The sequence below is a fragment of the Camelus bactrianus genome, chromosome 6 (genome assembly GCF_048773025.1).
Source record: "Camelus bactrianus isolate YW-2024 breed Bactrian camel chromosome 6, ASM4877302v1, whole genome shotgun sequence".
Taxonomy (NCBI): Eukaryota; Metazoa; Chordata; class Mammalia; order Artiodactyla; family Camelidae; genus Camelus; species Camelus bactrianus.
This window is the reverse complement of record NC_133544.1, coordinates 75,441,876-75,465,460: the sequence shown is the minus strand read 5'-3', so window position 1 is coordinate 75,465,460 and position 23,585 is coordinate 75,441,876. Positions and strand designations below refer to the sequence as shown.

The 23,585-nt window shown below is 53.4% G+C and overlaps 1 protein-coding gene across 1 annotated transcript; it reads left to right on the top strand.

Moving 5' to 3' along the window:
* The first annotated feature begins 57 nt into the window (after nt 1–57).
* Nucleotides 58–18,333, top strand: DUOX2 (dual oxidase 2). Its single transcript, XM_074366040.1, has 34 exons — nt 58–154; nt 721–797; nt 1,085–1,174; nt 1,443–1,607; nt 2,196–2,383; nt 2,541–2,742; nt 2,865–3,031; nt 3,448–3,508; nt 3,622–3,718; nt 4,162–4,252; nt 4,529–4,631; nt 5,106–5,269; nt 5,802–5,977; nt 6,195–6,313; nt 6,672–6,809; nt 7,030–7,143; nt 7,352–7,554; nt 7,845–8,030; nt 8,974–9,199; nt 9,278–9,371; nt 11,078–11,265; nt 11,796–11,865; nt 12,285–12,368; nt 12,907–13,085; nt 13,235–13,465; nt 13,599–13,698; nt 14,395–14,444; nt 14,729–14,856; nt 15,064–15,217; nt 16,369–16,601; nt 16,848–17,006; nt 17,350–17,505; nt 17,661–17,789; nt 18,073–18,333. The coding sequence occupies exons 2-34, from the start codon at nt 728–730 to the stop codon at nt 18,193–18,195; spliced, it is 4,638 nt and encodes a 1,545-aa protein (XP_074222141.1). The 5' UTR covers nt 58–154; nt 721–727; the 3' UTR covers nt 18,196–18,333.
* Nucleotides 18,334–23,585: the final 5,252 nt, after the last annotated feature.

Sequence of the window (23,585 nt, the reverse complement as noted above, 5' to 3'; positions counted from 1 at the left end):
GATCATGCAAATGAGGGGCGGAGGTCTCTATGCAAATAAGAAGAGCCCCGCCTTCACAGCAAGAGGTGAGGCCGGGTCCAGATGCTCACAGCCAGCTTTGGCTTGGCCTGAGTGGACATCTGCACAGCTGGACTCAGAGGAGCCAGAGAAAGGGGTAAGAGTGCAGCTGGGGAGGCTGAGAACCTGCCGAGCTAAAGGAGAGGCAGGGAGCAGAGCAGAGAAGCAAAGGTCCCAAGAGGAAATACTTCTGACCCGGATGGGGCACTAAACCAGAGGCTGGACTGGAGCTTGGGGTCTGATCTTCTCATCCCCGGTATTCATGCACAGGCATTCACTGTAGGGTATGAGGGACTGCAGGTCCTGGGCTCCCAGCTCACTAGTTACTTTCCTTTTCCTGTCTCCTCTAGGAGAGGCAGTTTCTGAAGGGTTGGGGTTCGAGGCTTTGTGCAGGATCTGGGATGTTAAAGTCCTGACCGGGACTGACAAGTCCCAGAGGATTTTTGCCTCCTGGGTTCCTCTGTGTGGTCGGGGTTTAGTTCTTCGCAGGGTTGGAGAGTGACGACCAGCGTTAGTGCCTGCAGGGCTGCTAAGTGCCCTAAAGAGTGGACTTGGTGATGCTTCTAAAAGCTCCAGAAGTGCCAACTGTAGGCATGGGGGGACGCCAACTCCCTGTCCCTCACCTACCACCTCTAATCCACCTCCCCCCACCCCCCGCCCCAGGGTCATCATGCTCCGCTCAAGGCCAGAGGCACCGGTGCTTCTGGGAGCTCTGCTGACTGCACTCCTGGATCCAGCGGGTAAGTCCCGGGCTCCCCTTGCTTCGGGATGTCACCCAGCTCCCCCTGGGAGTTGGGGAAGGGAGAGGTGCAGGCAAGCGGCTCCCTGAGCTTGGAAGATCCAGTCGGATTGCTGCGCTGCTCAGCCAGATGGGAAACTTCCCAGAGCAGCCTAGATGCCGCGCGGGTATCGCCACTTTGGATCGGGTTGGGGACTTTCAGCGGGCTGGACAAGCACGGGCCGAAGCACTCGGGTCCCCGACTGGTCCCAGGTAGACTTGCGTTGAGGGGACCACTCTGACCCACAGGCGGCCAGGACGCACTCTCACTGACCTGGGAAGTTCAGCGCTATGACGGCTGGTTCAACAACCTGAGGCACCACGAGCGTGGCGCTGCGGGTGCGTCCTGTGGTCTGGGGTGCGCGGGCCGGGGTAGGGCATGGCTAGTGGAGGGCAGGGGCGCGGGAGACCAGGAATAAGCGGGAGAGCGCGCCACCAGCCGCCCGGCTGCCTGCGCAGCGAAATTCTATGCACTCCTGGGGCCAGGAGAACCTGGGGAGGAGTCTCGTCAGTGGGAGTGGGGAGTTTGAAGGGGGCGTAGGGCGAGGTTTGTGGGCTTGCTGAGGACGGCGGACTCTAACAGAGCCTGGCTCCCTACTTCGCGCAGGCTCCCGACTGCAGCGCCTTGTACCAGCGAATTACGCAGACGGCGTGTATCAGGCTCTGGAGGAGCCGCTGCTGCCCAACCCACGCCGACTCAGCGACGCCGCCATGCGAGGCACAGCCGGGCAGCCATCCCGCCGCAATCGCACAGTGCTGGGGGTCTTCTTTGGTGAGGGCAAAGTGGGAGAACACTGGTGCTGACCTGGCGTTTAGCTCAGCGCCTGGAGAGAGGGGGCCCCTGAGGTCTCTCTGCAAGACCACATGAGACCGATCCAAGACTCCAAGCCAATTCCTGCCTCCACCAAGCAGCACTTCAAGCCTTTCTTCATCTTGGAGGAATTTGAGGGTGTTGATTCAGGGATATTTGCTCTCCTAATCTTTCTCCTACCCTTTACTCCAAACCCAGGAGTTCCACAAACTCCCATTATAGCTCTGAGGGGCCTGAGTCCCCAGTCACTGATTCCTCCAGATACGATTATAACCTCTTCGCGAAGAGGAAGGGAGAGGCAGGATCTGTTAGGAGATGGGGACTGAATTGGGGGAGCTTTTACATTAATTGCATAATTCTGATTCTCCCAACGACGTTATGAGGTGGGTAAGGAGGGTATTATAACACCGCTTTGCAGATTAGGAAAGAGCTTTAGAGCTGGTGGCAGAGCTTGCACTGGAACATCTGCCTTTAGGCTCTTAAGGAATTGGCGTCAGTCCCGGCCGTGGGGTGTAGCGATTCTCACCAGTTTGCACCCCACGCCCTCAGGCTACCACGTGCTCTCGGACCTGGTGAGCGTGGAAAAGCCTGGCTGCCCAGCCGAGTTCCTCAACATCCACATCCCGCCCGGAGATCCCGTGTTCGACCCAGACCAGCGCGGGGACGTCGTGCTGCCCTTCCAGAGGAGCCGCTGGGACCCCGAGACCGGACAGAGCCCCAGCAACCCCCGGGACCTGGTGAGCGGGGCGGGCTGCGGGGCGGGGGGCTGGGCCCGAGGCAGCTGGGGACAGGCTCCCACCCCCGCCCCCGCCCGCGGACACCCGGCCGGCCCTCGCCCTCCCTGAGCCGCCTCGGCGTCACGACCCCCGGCTCAGCCTCCCGCTGTCCCCGCAGACCAACGAGGTGACGGGCTGGCTGGACGGCAGCGCCATCTATGGCTCCTCGCACTCCTGGAGCGACGAGCTGCGGAGCTTCTCCGGGGGGCGGCTGGCGTCGGGGCCCGACCCCGCCTTCCCTCGGGACGCGCAGGACCCGCGGCTCATGTGGACGCCGCCCGACCCCGCCACGGGACAGCGCGGGCCCCGGGGGCTGTACGGTGAGGCCGCGGGGGCCGGGGGTGGGGGGCCGCGGGGCCGCGGGCCGGGGGTGGGCGAGGTTGCGCCCCCCCGGGTCACACGTGCGCTCATCTCCTCCTCTGCGTCCCCGCGGCGCGTGCAGCCTTCGGGGCGGAGCGAGGGAACCGCGAGCCCTTCCTGCAGGCGCTGGGCCTGCTGTGGTTCCGCTACCACAACGTGTGGGCGCAGGAGCTGGCCCGCCAGCACCCGCTGTGGGGGGACGAGGAGCTGTTCCAGCACGCGCGCAAGAGGGTCATCGCCACCTACCAGGTCAGTTGCTCGTCCCTCCCCCACCCGCACCCCACCACCACGTCCCTGTCCCCGACTCCGCTCCCCCGGCAGACTCCGCTCCCCCGGCAGAGCCCTCCATCCCTGGACAACCCCCACTCAGAAAGAGCCCTCCCCAGACAGCTACCGTCTAAGAAAGCCCCTGAAAATGAGGAGGAGGAAAAGCGCTACTTATGCAGGAGATTTTTCTAGTGATGATTATTTAGCTGCCTGCTCTCTCCATCCCCTGGTTCCTTGTTGGGGACAGGAACCTTCGCACCTCTCCTGTTTGAGTTGCCTCTCCCCGGACTGCCCCTGCCACCTGTCCTGTCCTCCCACCTAAGCCTTTCTTGGTCTCAGGTCCCTCCAGGCCAGCAGCTCCAGCGCTGGCCTCCCCTTTCCCCTGTCTTGACTTTCAGAACATCGCCATGTATGAGTGGCTGCCCAGCTTCCTGCAGCAAACACCCCCAGCATACACAGGTGAGGGGATGGGGAGGCAGAATGGAGAGCTTGCAGGAGCTTTTCTGGAGGTGTTGTGGGGGCCTGGCTTAAGGGCTAAATTTTAGTAATCCTGTCTTCTCCTCTCCTCCCAGGATACCGCCGTTTCCTGGACCCCAGCATCTCCCCAGAGTTCCTGGCAGCCTCTGAGCAGTTCTTTTCCACCATGGTGCCCCCTGGTGTCTACATGAGGTGAGGGAGGGTCTGGCTGCAGCCCACAGGCAGAGGTGAAGAATCAGCAGCCTTGGGAGCCTGGGGCCTTTTATACACTCCCACAGTTTCATGGGGGGAGAGAAGCAGAATTTGGTGCCCTGAAACAGAACCCTGGGGTAGGAGGTTCGGTCTTAAAAGGGAAATCCCTCCAGTTCCTCTTAATGTCTGAACTTCAGTTGATTAGAGCAGGATTTGTCCAGCAGCTGGGTCACTCTCCTCCCTCCTCTCCTTCCTCCCCTGTGTGGACAAGAGCAACCTCTACCTTCAGTCCTCACACATTGGCAAATCCCTGCCATGTTCAGGGACATTCAGGGGCCACTCCTCTGTATTGGCCAAATCTCCTCTAAGTCCCTCACTCAACTCAACCCCATCTCAGCTTCTTCCTTGAATTCTCTTACTGCATCCTTGATTCCCCTCTTCAGAAACGCCAGCTGTCATTTCCAGATGGTCAAGAACGAGGGTTTTGGCAGCTCCCAAGCTCTCAGAGTCTGCAATAGCTACTGGATTCGAGAGGTCAGCCTGGGCTCAGGGGCAGGGAAGGTGGTCAAATTCAGTCTTGTCACACAGGCTGGGAAAAGCAACAATTCCAGTTTTGGATTGTTGCTGCTCCAGGGTGGTGGGAGATGAAGGGTAGAGTGATCAGAAAATTATCTGGGGACAAAAACTCAAGAGAGTCTAGGACTGGCCAGGGGCCCTTTGTCCTGAGGTACTACAGTGGTCCTGGGTGAGAGGCACTGGATTTGGGGGAGGGGCCTGAGAACCTACCTTGAATATGTTGTTTATTTCCAGAACCCCAATCTGAACGATGCCCAGGCAGTGACTCAGCTGCTGCTGGGAATGGCCTCCCAGATTTCGGAGCTGGAGGACCATATAGTGGTTGAAGATCTGAGGGGTGAGCTCTGGAGGCAGAGGGAATGAAGGCTCAGAGGTCCAGGAGACCGGGGACCATTCTGGGTTAATCAACAGACAGATGTAGAGTACCTACAATGCAGGAACACAGATACTAACACACAGCAAACAGCCATTAGAAGAAAACAAGCTTTATTCTAAATTATCCATGTCTAAGTATGTTGAGGGAGGGGTGGCACCACAATTCTCTGGTGCTTAGGTCTCTTTTACCCAGCCCCTTCTTGAGGAGGTGAGACAAGGAATTTACTGCTTGGTGACCAGAACAGTCCAGAGTCTTAGGGGAAGAGTCTTTCCAGAAAAATTGCCCCTGGTCACACATGGTGACACTGACCCCACCCCAAGGCAGGTCACATGCTGAGGAGTACTGGGTATAGGCAGTGCCAACAGCCCAATTCAAGGTTGCTGGGCAAAGAAGGGTTAGGGTGACTGAGCCTGTAGCCTTGTCCTCTCTCCTTAGATTACTGGCCTGGCCCTGCCAAGTTCTCCCGCACTGACTACGTGGCCAGCAGCATCCAACGTGGCCGAGATATGGGGCTTCCCAGCTATACCCAAGCCCTAGAAGCCTTGGGGTTGAAGACCCCACAGAATTGGAGTGACCTCAACCCCAATGTGGACCCTCAGGTCAGGAATAGTGATGATAATTATAACAGCTAAAGCTTTCTTGTGGTGATACTTTCCAAGTCCTTTACATATGTAACTCATTTAATCTACGTCAAGAATATTATAGGGTGTCATTATCTCCATTTCAGCAATGATGTAGCTGGTAAGTCAGTCTTGAAGGCAGGATTTAAATTCAGCCATCAGATTCCACAGTATCCTCAGCGCTACATTGTACCATTCCTGCAGAGTGGCCCCTGGGTTGGGTGCCACTGTCCTGTTTCTTCAGGATCTCTCTCCACAAGCTGGGTGCCCCTGAAGCTGCTAATCACTGGGGACAGGCAATGTGGGTAGTGATGGTCACAGGATATGGTCCTGCCACCAGATTTGTCACCACCTGAGGGGGGCTGCCTAGGAAGAGGAGACTCCCTCAGACCTGATCAGCAAGCCAGGCAGCTGATGGGATCCTATGTTTGAGGGACGGGGCAGCAGTGGCTGCCTTCCCAACACAAACACACACATACTTACACACTCTTCACCTCCTGTGGTGCCCCAGGTGCTGGAGGCCACAGCTGCCCTGTACAGCCAGGACCTGTCCCGGCTGGAGCTACTCCCTGGGGGGCTCCTGGAGAGCCATGGGGACCCTGGACCTCTCTTCAAGGCCATCGTCCTTGATCAGTTTGTGCGACTGCGGGATGGCGACCGCTACTGGTTTGAGAACACCAGGAATGGGTGAGGCCTGCCTGGGTTCTGACCTCAGACTCTGCCTTGGCCTGGGCCCCAGAATCTCTGCCTGTAAACAGCCCCCAGGGGCCCTTGATTCCCAGCTGGCCCACCACCCCTCCCCCACTCTCTGGGTGTCTTTTCTCATCTGGGTCTCTGGGCCTGAAGTTGCTGGAGACCTGTATCCCCTTCCCATCCGAACAGTTCCTGGCTTTCTCCAACTTAGGCTTTTCTCCATGGATGAAATTGGAAAAATCAGAAACACCACTCTTCGGGACGTGCTGGTGGCTGTCACCAATGTGAGCTCCAGTGTCCTGCAGCCCAATGTCTTTATCTGGCATGAAGGTGGGTGATTTGGGGGAATACAAGCAATGGCAGCCACAGAAGGGACAGAGGTTGGATGGGGGATCATTTGGTGCTGTGCAGGGAGCCAAGCACTTCTGTGTTGGTCAAGGAGGCCTGCATTAGGCCACCTCCCCCCAACAGAGGCTGGACTGGTTTGCAGGCTGCACTTGTGATCAAGCTGGGGTGGGTGTTGAGAGATGGAATGTGGAAGAGGACTTTTTGAAGGGAACAAGTTCCAGGGAGGTGGGCTGGGGAAGGAGAGGGGTGCCTGGTCCTCTACAGGAGGGAGCGGCGGGGGGGATGCCTGGCCAGGGAGTGGGATTCTCATGCTTTGAGGTCTTCTGTGCCTCTCCCATAGGCGCGCCCTGCCCTCAGCCCCAGCAGCTCACAACCACAGACTTGCCCTCCTGTATGCCCCTGACCATGATCCATTACTTCGAGGGCAGTGGTCCTGGTTTTGGCATCACCATCGTGGCTCTCTGCTGTCTTCCGCTAGGTAAGCTCTTCACATCCTTGCCCATCTCTCTTCTCCTGGCTCCCCTCCTGACCACAGACTGTCCCTGTCCCTCATTATCTGCTAGTCCGTAGAATTAGCTCCCCTGTCCATTTGAAGCCAGGCTCAGAGGGCCCTGGGAAGGGAGAAGCAGCAGCCAAAGCCTCAGTGAAGCTGTAGGTGAGAGGCTCCCCTCCCCACTGGCTGCTTCTGACCCTTTCAGTGAGCCTGCTTATCTCTGGGGTGGTGGCCTATTTCCGGGGCCAAGAGCGCAAGAAGCTACAAAGGAAAGGCAAAGAGAGTATGAAGAAGGAAGCAGCTGGAGATGGATTGTCAGGTGATATGGGGCTGAGAAGGGGGGAGGGAGGGAAGGAGGAAGGGGACAGATTGGTGGGGGGTGGCGCTGGGAGAAAGAACCAGGTTACAGATGCGGGGAGAAAGCCAGGCATTGGGGTACCTGCTCAGACCAGTATAGTGGAACTTGCCTGAGGGCAGGAGCCTGGGGACCTCTGCTGAACCACTCTGTTCCATTGTCCCTTCCCCAGCGATGGAGTGGCCGGGCCCCAGGGAGAGGAGCTATCCCATCACCATCCAGCTCCTCCCAGACAGGTGCCTGCAGGTCCTGGACAGGCGTCTCTCTGTGCTCCGCACCATCCAGCTGCAGCCCCTACAGCAGGTCAACCTCATCCTGTCCTGCAACCATGGAAGCCGCACCCTGCTGCTCAAGATCCCGAAGGAGTATGACCTGGTATGGCCCAGACGGCCTCCCAGACCTGGGCTGCCCTCACACACCTCCCGTCTCACCACGAGTCCTCTCAGGTCACCCCCTCCTCAACTACAGAGCTCACCTAAGGAGAGGCATTTCTCTCAGAGGTCCCCAGACCCCAGGCAACTCTCCCTCTGACCCCTCAGGACACTCACCTGGCCGGAGTGTGGTTGGATTGGGGGGCAGCTTTCCTCTCCTTCCCCCAACGCAAGGCCCTTTGAGGGGAGGCTGAACTAGAAGCTCAAGCCTTGGCGCGGCCTTCCTCCCTCCAGGTGCTGCTTTTTAACTCGGAGGAGGAGCGAGGCACCTTCGTGCAGCATCTGCAGGACTTCTGTGTGAACTGGACTTTGGGCCTCAACGTGGCTGAGATGGGTGAGAATGAGCTGTTCAAAAAGGCTGTGACCAAGCAGCAGCGGGCCTGCATCTTGGAGGTCTTCTTCAGACACCTATTTGCCCAGGTGCCATGACTGTGCCCTTTGGAGATGTGACCCAGCTCAGGGGTTGGAGGGGACCTGGGCTGGACAGGACCCTACGAGTGGGGTGAACTAAATTCTGCTCTGTGGGCTGGAGACAGACAGCCCTGGTTGAATCCAGGCTTTGCCACTTCCTAGTGCATCACCTTACAGATCACATCATCTCTCCTCTGTATTTCAGTTTCCTCATGTATAAAACAGTGACTAAAGTAGTATCCATCCCTTGGGTTGTGAGGATGCAGAGAGAGTCTACATCAGTGGTCCTCAAAGTGTGGCCCCTGGACCAGCAGCAGCAGCCTCACCTGGGAGTTTGTTAGAAATTCAAGTCCTCAGGCTCTTGCCCCAGACCTAGTAAATCAGGAACTCTGGGGTTGGGGCCCACAAGCCCCCCAACCCAGGGGATTCTGATTCACTCTGAAGTTTGAAAAATGCTGTTCTACGTATAGTGTTTGGCCCAAGTGCTTGGTACATTGTAGGCATTTAACAAATGGTAGTTATATGTGTATGACTTTTAAAATCAGGCCCATGGCAGCCCTGTCTGAATTGACAAGACAATGCATCTGTAGCCCCTTCCTGCCTGTCCACTTGTGTCTACTGCATCTTCTGTCCCCAGTATAGGCTTTCTCATTTTGCATTCCCAAACTATGCCCCTCTCCACTCCTACCCCATCCCCTGCAACAGACGGGGCACCATTCCCGTTGTCTAAAGCTCCTGGTTCTTGGGTCCAGGGAGAAAATGGGCCAGCTGCTATAGATTTGAGTCACCCCCTCTGCAGGAGAGCAGAGACCCAAGTCAGAAGGACCAGGAGCAGCCACCAGGCCTCATTCTTTCTGATTTGGACTTTGGGGAGATGTGAGGGGTCACTGAACTGCTTCCAACCCAGGCCTCACTTCCTTCTCTCCCTCTCTTTGCTGCTGCCCGAGTGCAGGTGCTGGACATTGACCAGGCGGATGCAGGGGCCCTGCCCCTGGACTCATCACAGAAGGTGCGGGAGGCCCTGACTTGTGAGCTGAGCCGGGCCGAGTTTGCCGAGTCCCTGGGCCTCAAGCCCCGGGACATGTTTGTGGAGTCCATGTTCTCTCTGGCCGACAAGGATGGCAATGGCTACCTGTCCTTCCGGGAGTTCCTGGACGTCCTGGTGGTCTTCATGAAAGGTAGGGGGTGGCGGACCATCCCAGGAGCCAGGCGTCTTTCAGCAGAGAAGTGACCAGCATCCTCCTCTCTCTTCCCAGGCTCCCCAGAGGACAAGTCCCGCCTGATGTTCACCATGTACGACCTTGATGGGAATGGCTTCCTTTCCAAGGATGAGTTCTTCACCATGATGCGGTATGGAGTGCGATGTGGGGTGCAGTATGGCATGGGCCCCTCCCTAAGACTTTGTGATACTTTAAATAGGAAAACAGGTCAGGTCAGAGGAGGGGAGGTGAGGAGGCTATGTGGCCATCTGCACTGAGAGCTGGCCTAGATATTGCATCCTAGGCACGCAGAGCATCTAGCTTCAAAAGTTTCTCTAGCCACAAAAAAAAAAAAAAAAAAAAAAAGAAAGAAAGTTTATCTGGCCAGGCGCCTGCCTCCAGGAGGGTCTATGTCTGCACTGTCAACACCAGCCAGAAGCTTCTCCCTAGTCACAAAAAACAGCCAACTTGGTGATGACCAATAACAAAGCCCACTAACCGCTTTGGGATGCCTTTGCTAACTCTTCTTCTACAGCACACCTAATGCTGTGCTTTACACAGTGAGACTAATGAAGCCTGGAGGATGGATGCCTTTGGTCACTCTGCCAACATTAATCACCACGACAGGCAGGAGGAGAAACATGAAGGTTCTTCTGTATTTCAACCCTTCTCTCTTCCTGCTTCTTAAGCCATTTCTGGTTGTGGTGTGCTGATAAAGACCAGTTTTGAGCTCATAGACTTCTTATTCCTGAAGGCAGTGCCCCAGTAACACAGAGGCCTGCAGCTCTATAAAGACAGGGTTCCAATCTCTCTTTGTTCCCTACTGAATCCACACTGTGATTATCACATAGCAGGCATTCAAGACATAGTTAACAGGATCAGATGAAACAAATGAGCAAACGAATAAATAAAATGCATAAGACAGCCCAGATCCTTTGAACTTTTCTACCCCCTTAAGTCTTCTCATTGCTTTCAGGATTCCCCTTAACTGCCACATCCTCTTACAGTCCAGATACCACAACCGGAAGTGGGGTTCTAAAAGGGCAAGGGTGAAGTGGATTGCAGTTGACCCTTGCTGGGTGTGCTGCTGCAGGCGGGTCTGTAGGGAATCTAGGAGAGGGCCCCTGCCCCCAGGGGCTGAGCTCCCATCTCCTTGTCCTGTACTCAGTGAGGCTGTTGCTCAGTCTCATCCTGAGCAAGTGGGATGATGTGTTTTTTTTTTTAATGTGACGACAGTGCTTGCTGTGCCATGTGTGCAAAGGTCTTTTCCTGCTGGACTCACACGAAGTTGCACATTTGTTTGCTTTTGTCCTAAAGCACAGTCTAAGAGTGTGGCCACTGTAACTGCCACCATGGGTGCTGTCAACGTTGGGTGTGGAGGCACTCCTGCCTGTGCCCTGGGGTGTTGGCACAAGGAAACAGTAACCATTGCAGCTACATCTCCTCCCCTCACCCTCAGCTGTCTGTGCCCCCACCAGACTGTGAAAGGGGAACCCAGAGCTGGTGTGGGAGATATCACCGCAAGAGAATGGGCAGACAGCCTGCCTCGCTAGAGGGCCGTGGCACACCCGGACACGTCCCTGCACTAAGTGGACATTCATCCCAGTTGTAGATGCCCTCTCTTTGAGGGCTGCTTTCTCTAATTGGGCAAAATCACTTTCAATTTTGTTCTGCCTCTTGAGCCGTGGTCACCCCACCCAGCTTAGTGTCAGCTGCAGGCTGAATGAACACCTTCTCAGTACCATTTCCCGGGTCACTGGTAAGCACATTAGATAATCTGGGGTCTGCCCCACCCTACACCTGCCTGAACCTGACCTGGCTGGGTGACAGGCTGCCTTCTCTCTGGTCCTCCCCCAGGTCCTTCATCGAGATCTCCAACAACTGCCTGTCCAAGGCCCAGCTGGCCGAGGTGGTGGAGTCCATGTTCCGGGAGTCAGGCTTCCAGGACAAGCAGGAGCTGACGTGGGAGGACTTCCACTTCATGCTGCGGGACCACGACAGCGAGCTCCGCCGCACACAGCTCTGTGTCAAAGGTGGAGGTGGAGGTGTGTGTGTTTGGAAGGAGTCAGGGAAAGGCATGCCTTCAAAATGAGAGTTCCTGGTGCATAGCACCCAGGTCTTATTTCTCTCTTAGTTTTTGGTGCTCAGTACAGAGTCAGGCATGTGTAATCAAGAGCGTCACAGACAGTTGCACAGTCTATGCACAAAGATGCCCCTGAGGGGTCAAGGGTGGGCTGAATCCTGCCTATATGCTGCCCATCAGCGATGCATATTGGTTTGGGGTGTGTCTGGCCAGAGGAAGAGGCCCTATTTTCTTTACACAGAGGATCTGCAGAGTTGCATCTGGCTGGAGGGGGTCCCCTTTTCTAATTGCATAAAGTTACCACGTCGTCTAGCAGTGGCTGTCCTGTGTACAGTGGGTGCTTGGTATGGGCAGTGAGGGCAGGAAGGCTGGAGGAAGAGATGAGGACATGACCAAGTCCCTGGCAAGTGCTGTGGCAGCCTTTCAGGGACGGTCTCCTCCCCTCACCGTGCTCCCGGGGAAGCCTGTTCAGCTTCCTGTTTGTCTCCCCAGGTGTTGGAGACATCTTTAAACCAAACATCAGTTGTCGAGTCTCATTCATCACTCGGACTCCCGGGGAACGGTGAGCAGTAATCGGGCACTAGGAGGCGCCTTGGCTGAGTCCCCTGCAGAGAAATGAAGGAAGTAGGGCTGTCAGAATCAGCCCCTGAGTCAGACATTTGCCTTCTGAAAGCAACTCTTGGCACATGGTCGTTCCCAGCCTAAATTCCAGCTGCCTCACACACATACCGCTTGCTACTCAGCAGCCTGGCTCTCTCCCTGCTCCTCCAGGACAGAATCGTTCTACAGAACAGATGACCAGATCATATTCATTCCTTCTGCCTTGCCTCCCATCTGGCTTCTCTTTTACCAGTTTTTTATGGGCCGGTTCTGAGGGCAGAAATGGGTCCCAGGATCTCCCCCCCCAACCCAAGCTTTGACCTGGCAGTTCACCTGGCTGCAAAGACAGGAGGAGAGAGAGCCCCATTTTCCTTTCCTCAGCTCCTGCCCTCAGGGAGTACAGCTCCCTGCTTCAGAAGCCCCAGAGCTGGGAGGCCCTGGGCTGAAGAAGAGATTTGGCAAAAAGTAAGTGTTTCCCTGACCTCTGGCCCAAGGAGACATGGGGAGAAGTCTCAGGGTCTCTGGCCTGCCCACACCTCCGCACACAAGGGACCGTCCTGAGTCTCATTCCATGTGCCCCTGACCTGAGTGGCAGGCTATAGGGCTGAATGACTCTTAAACCTCTTCCAAACTCTGCACCCTAATCTTCAGGCAAGGCACCTAGCACCCAGATACAACACCAAGATGGCAATGAGGGGTCTCCTGGCTCCTGCCTGCTTAGGGCAGAGCAGTGAGACCTGTGCAGGGAAGAAGAGGGAAGGACAGAACAGGCAGGAGGGAGAGGAGGTGAAGTAGTGGGGAGACAGAAGTGTGAGTGGATAGGGCAAATAAAGATGAGAGGTAAAGGTTTAGCAAAGTGGGAGTCAACCCTCAAAATGCTTTTCCTTTCACCTGTTGTGGCCCACCCTGACCTCTGCCAGATCACCAGGTCTCCTTCACAGGGTGGCATTTAAGAGAGGCCGGGGCACCCCGACCTCAGGCCGACTGCGTTCCTTTGCTGCAGGGCAGTGGTGTCCGCTCCCCGGCTGTACACAGAGGCGCTGCAGGAGAAGATGCAGCGGGGCTTCGTGGCCCAGAAGCTGCAGCAGTACAAGCGCTTCGTGGAGAACTACCGGCGGCACATAGTGTGCATCGCAGTCTTCTCAGCCATCTGTGCCGGACTGTTTGCAGAGCGTGCTTACTGTGAGTTCCAGGTTGAGGGCAGTGGGAAGGGAGATGTGAGAGCCTTCCGGTTGCTCTTCCCACACCTCCGTGTCTGGATGGGGGAGCCCAGGTGCTCTGACTCAGGCCCAGGCTTCTGGGCCGTGCTGATCTACCTCCTCTCCCCACAGACTATGCCTTTGTCTCGCCACCCTCGGGCATCGCAGAGACCACCTTCGTGGGCATCATACTGTCGCGGGGCACGGCAGCCAGTGTCTCCTTCATGTTCTCCTACATCCTGCTCACCATGTGCCGCAACCTCATCACCTTCCTGCGAGAGACCTTCCTCAACCGCTACGTGCCCTTCGACGCAGCCGTGGACTTCCATCGCTGGATCGCCATGGCTGCCGTTGTCCTGGCCAGTGCGTGGCTCCTGGGCAGGCTCACCACTGCTGCAGCCCCCTGGGTCTAGCTGTGGGGGAGGCAGTGGGGAGACTGGAGCCAGAGATAGAGTCAGCCCTGGGAGGCAACTCTAATAGGGTCTGTCCCTTTTAGTTCTGCACAGTGCTGGCCATGTGGTGAATGTCTACATCTTCTCTGTCAGCCCACTCAGCCTGCTGGCCTGCATCTTCCCCAGTGTCTTCGTGAATGATGGGTCAGTTCTGGGGAGGGTTCCCCTTGGAACACTGGGGCAGGAGGCCTAAGGGTACAATAGAAAAGAGGTAGATGGCTCTAGACCCTCCACTCTCTCACTGAGTGAGGGTGAGAAGCCAGTGCCTTGGGGAAGCTGAGAGGTGAATTCTCTCCCCTCAGAAAGGAAGTTGGAGGTGATTGGCCAGGGAAGGAGTTTGGAGGTGAAGTTGGAGACTCTTTCCCATGTGTACCTGACATACAGCTTGCCTATCATCCACTCACTGGGCAAACATTCATGAAGCACATCTTATGTGTCCATCCAGGAGCCAGAGAGTAGGGATGCCAAGATATGTGCAGTCATTCAACAAATATTTATTGAGAATTTACTCTATGCCTGGCATTGTTAGAACATGGTATAGAGCATGGGACAAGCTTCCTGTCCTCATGCAGCTTACAGAGTATGAACCAAGCACTCAAGGAAGCAAAGGTCAGCCACACAGTAGGAGAGTTCTGGGTAACACAGGAGGAATAATTGCTGTGAGATCAGAGGGTGGAACTGCAGGAGGCTGGGTGCCATGTTCTTTGGAAGGTTCCCTGGCCATCTGGGTAGAAGCCCAGCAACTTCTGCAGTCAGGGCCAGCAGGAACAGAGTCACATTGTGACAGTAGTGAAGCCCCTCCTGCCCCAGCCTGAGGCTCTATGTGCTTTTACCCCACAGGTCCAAGCTTCCCCAGAAATTCTACTGGTGGTTCTTCCAGACAGTCCCAGGTAGGGTATGGGCTGTATGTGGAGTCTGGGGGTTCTGTCTGAGGACTTCTGCTTTTGTCCTCATCTTCTCATGACTGCACACTTGTCTATAGTGGTCATAGAGTCCCTCCCCAGCCTCCAGAGCAAGGCCCAGCTCCAGCTTCTTTGGGCAAGCTGTTCTGGGAGCCTGGGAGGAACGAGGGAGGTCAGGGAAGGAGGGAAGAATGGGGGAAATGCTCTGTTGTATTCTCAGCCCAGGTTGAGGTCCTGAGACTACTCTCTGACCTTGTCCCTGATGCACCCAGGTATGACAGGAGTGCTTCTGCTATTGGTCCTGGCCATCATGTATGTCTTCGCCTCCCACAACTTCCGGCGCCGCAGTTTCCGAGGCTTCTGGTTGACCCACCACCTCTACATCCTGCTCTACGTGCTGGTGAGGACTTCTCTGGGCAGGGCCAGACCATGGGGCAGAGATGAACACTCACGATGGGGGTAGGGAGCAGGCTGAATTGGACCCAAGATCTCAGACTGAGACCACAGTGTATGGAGGCTACGGCAGCCCCAGCTACCCAGTCCAGGCCCAGAGCCCAGGAAGGGGGTTTGGCTGGGCCTGAACTACACTAACTGGCCATGTTTCCAGCTAATCATCCACGGCAGCTTCGCTCTGATCCAGCTGCCCCGTTTCCACATCTACTTCCTGGTCCCAGCACTAATCTATGCGGGGGACAAGTTGGTGAGCCTGAGCCGGAAGAAGGTGGAGATCAGCGTGGTGAAGGCAGAGCTGCTGCCTTCAGGTATGAGGCTCAGCCTGACCTTGGGTGGGGAGCCCTGAAGGTCAACTCATGGGAGGTGGGGAGATAGCTCCCCAGGTCTTTTACCCCCCATTGCTGCTTCTAGTAGCTTCTCTCAGACCCCTGCAACTTTCCTGATGGACCTGCCATCCCCAAAGGGGCTGTACTTTCCCCCCAGGAGGACAGGAGGACAGGAGGACAGGAGGACTTGCAGACAGTAAGAAGTAACCATGAGAAGAGGCAGCTGAAAGTTTAGGGACAAAAAAGACCCCCACGTGTGTGGCCTGGGTGTAGGGCTGGGAACCATACATCCGTCTCCCATTCTTTCACTCAGAATAACCCCATTCAGAGACAGACAAATGGCCTAGACTGCAAGAGTCTGTTGTTGAGAGTCAGTGCTGGCCAGAGTGGGGATTTGAATCACTACTGAGGTTGGCAGAAGATGATTCAGCTGTCATGGGGCCATCTAACCTTCAGGACTCACATAGTAAGAAAATCACCCTCACTTCAACTTTACTTCAGTGAGAATTACTTAAGAAGCAAAGTCTCAGCATGGTGTTAGCAGCCTTTTGCACCCTCCAGCACTTGCAAATCTCCTTTTTCCACACAAACAGACCTGAGACTCAGTCGTGGTCAAGCAACAAAGAGTTTTCAGCTAAAATTTGATAAAATGTGATGCCTTCAATTTAGAGCACATGATACTGGTTTTCCACCCACCTTAGTGATCTAAAGTTTCTTGTCAAGGTAAATTGAATTGAAAAAGTAAGTCAATTTAAAGAAAAACATTAGATAAGTGACAGTACAGGAGGTGTACAGATATGGCCTATCACAAAGGTAACCCTCAAATGGTAATGTTGTACCTGGAGAGCCCAAGGTTCCGTGTCCCAGTAGGCTGCTACCCAGGACAGTGGTGTCAGGCCTGGGACTTCGCGGGAAGTCTCAGGAGGAGAGGAGGGGCTGGAACAGGGGAGCAGAGAAGCTCAACTCTTGAGTTACCCAGGAAGGAGAAAGGGGATCCTCCAACTCTCAGTTCCAAAAGCCCTACTCATTCAGATCATGTGACTACTCCCTGTGCCTCAGGGAGGAGGAGAGGACAGGGTACCTACCGGGAACAAGCCCTCTGATCCCTGCCTCTCTCTGCCCATGACCCTCAGGAGTGACACACCTGCAGTTCCAGCGGCCCCAAGGCTTCGAGTACAAGTCAGGACAGTGGGTGCGGATCGCCTGCCTGGCTCTGGGGACCAACGAGTACCACCCTTTCACAATGACTTCTGCGCCCCACGAGGACACGCTTAGCCTGCACATCCGGGCAGCAGGGCCCTGGACCACCCGCCTCAGGGAGATCTACTCGCCCCAGACGGGTGACAGCTGTGCCAAATATCCAAAGGTGCTGAGACCCAGGCCAGATGTGCCACATGCTCCCACATCCCCTTAGCAGGCCTTGGTCCTGCAGCACCAGACTCCCCACTGTGTTCCTTTCTTCCCTCTATCCAGAGATGGATTGTTCCAGGTGATGCTGTAAGCCCCCTTCTCCATCACTCCATAAAGCCACCTGCATTTCCCTGCCTCCCATTTCTGGCTTCAGAACTGTGGTGGTGCTGAACTTAACTCAAACCCACTTCCCTCCCTACAGCTGTACCTTGATGGACCATTTGGAGAGGGCCACCAAGAGTGGCACAAGTTTGAGGTGTCAGTGCTAGTGGGAGGGGGCATTGGGGTCACCCCCTTTGCCTCCATCCTCAAGGACTTGGTCTTCAAGTCATCCTTGGGCAGCCAAATGCTCTGTAAAAAGGTGAGTGTCTCTCTTTCATTCTTTAAAGGAATGGGGACAGATGGCCCAGTTGTGTTCCCACATCACAGCAGACTAGCATGAGAAAAAGCTCCTGGCCCCTGGACACTGGGTCTTCTGGGACAATTCATATCCAGTTGTTCAGATGCTAAACATTTGAGGGAGGGTAGGAGGTGTAGTCAGAAGGGCCTCTGCTGGGATCTGTTGGCTAGAAGCCTTGGCTCAAGTTGGTGGGTCCTGCCAGAGGTTTGGATGGTCTAGGGCTTCCCAGCCTCTCAGGTGAAGGCATCTGGGGTGGAGGAACCTTGAGAAGAGCTAAGTCCAAGCTCCAGCCCTGTGTCCCCAGATCTACTTCATCTGGGTGACACGGACCCAGCGGCAGTTTGAGTGGCTGGCTGACATCATCCGGGAGGTGGAGGAGAATGACCACCAGGACCTGGTGTCCGTGCACATCTACATCACCCAGCTGGCTGAGAAGTTCGACCTCAGGACCACCATGCTGGTACGTCAGGGCTGGCCAGGCTGGGCAGCTCAGTGGGTATGTGGGTTGGCAGGGAAAGGCAGGATGGCCAGGCTAGGGGGTGGACCACCACCTGGACTAGGAGCTGACGCTGGCTCTGCCTGTCTGTGACTTTCCTCCTCTACTTCTTCCTCCAGTACATCTGTGAGCGGCACTTCCAGAAGGTGCTGAACCGGAGTCTGTTCACGGGCCTGCGCTCCGTCACCCACTTTGGCCGCCCCCCCTTCGAGCCCTTCTTCAACTCCCTGCAGGAGGTCCACCCAAAGGTCAGTCCCACCCCAACCCAGCCTTCCCCTGCCAGGACATCCTGCCCTAAAGAAGCCTGCAGCTGTGTCCTGAGCAGAGGACACCAGGATGGGGTCAAACGTTGGAGGACAGCTTCAAACCCTGCCCCATACCTCCCCAACTCAAGCCTCCTCCTGAGGGTCTGGGGTTGATGCCCTAGTCATTCCAGCCAGGCTTGAGAAGCAGCTCCCTCCCATGGAGTGGGCATCTCAAGCCTGTAGGCTTCTCCTCTGCAACCACTACCCACCCCTCAACCCTTGGCAGGTGCGGAAGATTGGAGTGTTCAGCTGTGGCCCTCCAGGGATGACCAAGAATGTAGAGAAGGCTTGTCAACTCATCAACAGGCGGGACCAGGCCCACTTCGTGCACCACTACGAGAACTTCTGAGCCCACCCTTCTTGGTTCCTGATCTCTTCCTCGACTACCCCTACCAGCAGTTTCTGTCAGAATTCATCTCAGGCCTCAGCTGGAGAGCTAGGAAGGCCTCTCCCTCATTGCTTCATCTGTCCCACGCTCTGAGAAGGTAGAGAAGATCCTTCTAGCTCAAGCCACAGTGGGCTGTGGCAGATAAAGTGGGGAGGGGACAGTCCCTGCCTGTGACAACTGTGGAGGTGAAGAGATACAACAGCATTTGCCTCCAATAGGTCCCCATGTCTATTTTCCTTCCACAAATTAATGTACTGCTTTGGTATTTTCTTGCTAGGCATTTGAGGGAGGTTGGGATGGGGACACCTGATGTGAACAGAGGGCTCAGAGTGAGAAGTTCCTCAGAGCCCAGCTTAAAATCCCTGATGCTTAGAACTTGGATAGCTTCACTACCTCTACTTAGTCTCTGAGAACTTTCCTCCAGCCCTACCCCCAGCCCCTTCCTGCTCTTAGAGCATCAGGAACCCTGAGGAGAAACCAGGATGTCCTGATGTTCCTGGTGTGGGCCAGCAACATCATCCTGACCTCTTGGCCCCTCTCTGAGCCTGCCAGAGCAGCTGCTCAGCTCTGGAACCAGCCACTTTGCCAGTCATCCAGATTCCCCCCTCAGTTCCCCACCTCCACAGGAGTTGGATGACCAGCTGTCCCAGTTGGCCCAAGACTTTCCCAGTCTTAGCATTGAAAGTCTCACCCTAGGAAACCCCCAGTCCCCAGCAAATCAGGACACTTGGTCACCTTCCACAGGAGCCAACCTGAGATATCACCTCCATACTCTTTAAGACCCTTCCTTTTCCTTCTTCAACTGGTTCTTTCCTCAAAAGCTGGGCCTTAAAAAAAATTTGGGTATAGTTTGTATACAATAAAACGTACAAATCTTAAAGTTACCATATACTACATGTGTTACTACTGCCCAAGTGAAGACAGAGAACATTTCCATCACTCCAGAAACTTCCCTTCCAGTCAACCTCCCCCAACTCTTAGAAGCAACCACTGATGTGATTTCTATCACTATGGATTCATCTGGTCCTACTGAATGTACTCCTTTGAAACTGGCTTCTTTCACTCAGCACAGTGTCTCTGTGATTCATCTCTGTTGTTGTGTGTATCAGTAGTTTCTTCCTTTTTTATTACTGAGTCATATTCTACTGTAGAGATATACCACAGTTTGTTTATCAGTTATCCTTCTGATAGACATTGAGATTGTTTCTAGTTTTTGATAACTATGAATAAAGCTGCTATAAACATTCTTGGAGTTATCTTTTGGTGAACATAACGCACTCATTCCTCCTGGGTTTGTATCTAGGAGTGAAATTGCTAGGTCGTACAGTCCTCTGGCCAACAGGACCTGTGGCAGGGAGAGTTTCAGGCCAGCTCCACATTCCTGCCCCAGGCTCCTCTCTTTGTTGGTCTTAGCCTACCTCTTCTGCCTATAGCTTCCAACCCTCTGTATTGAAGGAATCTCTCTGACAGAACTGGAAGGACACCAGATGAGGAGCCAAGAGAACTGGATCCTAGTGCCAACTTTACCTATAAGTAGCTACAGAAGAAAATCTCTTCACTTCTCTGACCCTGTTTCCTCATGTATTAAAATGTCTGTGCAGATATTAGGAAGATAGTGATACTGGACCAGAAAAATACACATAGGAAAATGTACGAGAATATATTATACAATTGCAATGTGTGATAATTACTAATCTACATAGTTATGGGCCTCCAGCCCTCCTGCCCCTCACTGGGTATATAACCAGCCATTAATCCCAAACTCTGTTCCCTTAAGTCTCAGCCTTAGCTCAGACTTAGCCCAAATTTGGCCTATCAATGCCTTCCTCATTCCTTTCTAAAGACCACTCAGAATGTTTACCTATGTCATCCTAAGTCATCTATCCTTGCTGGACTAAAGAATGCTGTTAACATGGCTGTCATTGTTGCCCATAATATTCTCAACTCAACCTTATCCATTCGCCATGGTTGGGCCTGAGTATGGGTTTCCTGAAGATTCCATGATCATTCTTGTCCAGATCCTAGACAATGCCAAATGCATGTCCAGCAGGACAGAGAGATGTGCCATCATGATCTTCAGTAGCCTCAGGTGGCACTCAGCCTGCCTGGCTTCAGTCCAGACTCCACACCCCAGCCAGCTTCTAGATGATAGCCCTAGGCGTGTATGGATATGACCCAGCTGCTGTCTAACCTGGCCCAGATTCCAGAAGGCAACCGTTGCTAGGGTAAAAGTCCAGGACTTACAGGGAAGATAGATGTTTCTTCAGCCAGACCCTTCATCAGAACCTTAACAGGCTCCAACCTTCCTTGGACTTTGAGACCAAGTTTTCTTGGGAAGTGAACTGAGAGGCAGGATCAGGCAGCTGGCAGGTGATATGCCTCAGTATTGAGAAAACGAGGTCACGAACTGCACGATTTGGTGTAGGGGAAGGTCAGAATCTCAAAAACATGCAAACAAGGGAGGCCACGAAAATGTCTGAGAAAGAGGACTAAGGAAGGATGACTCAGACAAAACTCACAGAAACTTTTATATTGATAGTGTAAAAGAAAGAAAAACTTCTCTACCTCAGGGCACAGATATAGGTCTCAGGCTCCAGGACAAAGTCAACCCAAGCCCCGCCTCATAGGCATAGGAAAGGGGATGAGGATGGAGCAGTGATGGAGAAGGAACCAGGGATTCGATGGAGATGGAGAAGATGAAGATGACATTGGATGGAAGGGCTTCAGAGTCAGGTGGGAAGGGAGTGGACGAAGATGCAGAGGTACTGAGGCTGAGCTCTGTAGGAAAGACATGAAGGCTAGCTCTTTGCCTTTTTTTCTAACTTTCCAGACCCAGCGTGTGCACCAATTGAGAGGGTAAAAGTTGACAATACGTGCTAAGAACTTTTAAGTAAGAGGAGCCAATTCAGCATAGTAGTTAAGAGTGAGGGCTCTTGAGAGGGGGTATAACTCAGGGGCAGACTGTGTGTTTAGCGTGAATGAGATCCTGGTTCAATCCCCAGTACCTCCATTAAGAAAAAAAAAAAAGAGTGAGGGCTCTTGAGTTAAACTGGGTTTGACTTGAGTCAATTTGGTCACCAGCTGGATAACACTGAGCAAACAAAAGAAACTCTCGGTGCCTCATTTTTCCCCTTCATGAAAGGGGGTTAATGTGAGTATCTGCTTCATAAAGTTTGGGAAGATCCAAGGATATAATTCAATTCAATTCAACAAATATGTACTAAGTGTCTATTAGGTCCAAGGCCCAGGCCCAGCTCCCATGGAACTTAGATGTTAGTGGGAGCAAACAGGTAAGAAACAAGTAAAAAAAAAAAGAAAAGGAAGATACAATTCCAGATCATGATAAATAGCTCTGAAAATAATAAAACAAGAATCTGACAGTGAGTCACTAAAGGGGACACTTTAGGTAAGATGATTAAGGGAAGGCCCTGAGAAGGTGACTGTAAGATTTTAACAACTGATGCACGCAGAGCTTGCTGTGTGTGTGCCCAGTGCTGTTGTGAGTGCTTTAGATGTATTAACTCACATAGTCTTTAGAACAACCTATGAGGTAGATGCTACCATTCTCCCATTTTAGTGATAAGGAAGCTGAAGTACAAAGAAGAAAAACTTGCCCAATATTGCCCAGATGGTGAAGGGTTTAGGTTTGAGCCCAGGTTTTAACCAGAGACCATGCCCTTAACTACCACTTCATCTTGCCTCTCAAAAGCAGGCTGCAAGTGGTCAGGCGAAGATAGTGTATCGAGAGAATTTGTGCCTGGCACTTGGTCATATTATTGTTGTTGCCGTCATTGTGATTATTGTTATGAAGAGAAGTTGAGGCTCCAGAAGGCAAAGCTCCATATTCTGAGGAGTCTGGAGTGTTTGGGGCTTGAGTGATACTAAGTGACTTGTTCTGTTCCAGATCCTGTACTGACTGCTTCATTCCCTTATCTCTCCAGAAAGGGGCAGGTGGAGGCCTGCCCTGCTCTCTAGGAACACCAGGCCCCCAGATCAGCTGGAAGTCACTCCATCCTGACCTTGCCTGGAATGTGCAAGGAGAGCTGACCATCACCCCTCCCAGTCTCCAGGAAGTTGTAAAGGGCTCAGGAATCGCTCCAGATGACTTCACAGGAATAATTTTCCTCCCCAGGGGAAGACCTCAGATGAACTGTAACATGAAGGCACTCCCTTTTCTGAGAGGAGAGGCTGGCAATAAAATTGTAGGAGCTTCTGCCTGAAATGCACTGGATGCTGGATCAGGACCTGGGTTTTTTTTCTAGCCCTACTACTAAAATCACTGCGTGACCTCAGGGAAATCACCTGGGTTCTTTGGGCCTCAATTTCCTCACCAAGAAAATAAAAGGATTAGTCTAAGACCCCTTCCAGACCTAAAATTTCACTCTGTATTCTTCTTCCCAAATGAATGGAAGCCTTATATTAGGAAAATAGCTTTGTTGGCCTCCCATCTAAGGTTCAATTGGCTAGGGGAAGGAAACTAACTTTTAAAGGTTTGTACATGTTTTAGATCCTATAACATATTTATGTAAATTACCCCCTTTAATCTTCGGAATAACTCTTTGGAGAAGGTAGTGTTGCTTTCATTTTACAGAGAAGACACCTGAGGCTCAATGAACAAATTGCCCACAAATATCCAGGAAGTAACAGGCAAAATCAGGATTTAAATCCAGGTCCCATGAAATCTCAGAATCTCTTCTCTTTCCATCCTAGTTCCTCTGTCTGATACGGCTACCTTCTCAGTGTCAGGGAAGGATTGTGAAGGATTATCACTTTAGCACATCACTTTATGGGAGACAAGAATCTCACCTGGTCTGGGTTCAAGAGAGGTTGACACCTTTGGAAGGCCCTGGCTTTGGGGGATGGGCTGCAGTGGCCCCTAGATGGGGAGGGGAGGCAGTTAGAGCTGAGTTTTCTAGGGACTGGAATGCCATTATCTGCAGTGGCTGAAGAAGGGGGTTGGCAAACTAATGGGATTTCCTCCTGAATCAGGCCCAGGATTTCCCTAATACACTCTCATTTAATTCTCTTAGCAACACTTTGAGGTAGCCATAATCATCTGGGTGTTCAACCCGAAGAGAATAATTCAGTAAACTACACAACCAAATGGAATATGACCTGAAAGATTAACTGAGGTCATGTCTAAAAGCATGAGGTCCAATTAAATGGTATATTAGATACAATATTGTGAGAACTACTAGGGGAATAAATAGGAAGGTTTGACAGGGTTTTTTAGACAGCTGTATAATACCAAAGGCTGAGTAAGGCTGAGGAGGAAACACCTAAATCCACATTTCTCTAAAGCAAGATTAAAATATAACTTGTTTCATAGAAATTAATAGTAGGAATAATAA

Bases quoted from the DNA above. Each gene is read 5' to 3' on its own strand.
- DUOX2 (XM_074366040.1), top strand. From the start codon at position 728: ATGCTCCGCTCAAGGCCAGAGGCACCGGTGCTTCTGGGAGCTCTGCTG. The intron at 11,866-12,284 runs GTGAGCAGTAAT...TCCTTTCCTCAG, and splicing joins ACTCGGACTCCCGGGGAACG to CTCCTGCCCTCAGGGAGTAC. The intron at 13,086-13,234 runs GTGAGTTCCAGG...CTCTCCCCACAG, and splicing joins GTTTGCAGAGCGTGCTTACT to ACTATGCCTTTGTCTCGCCA.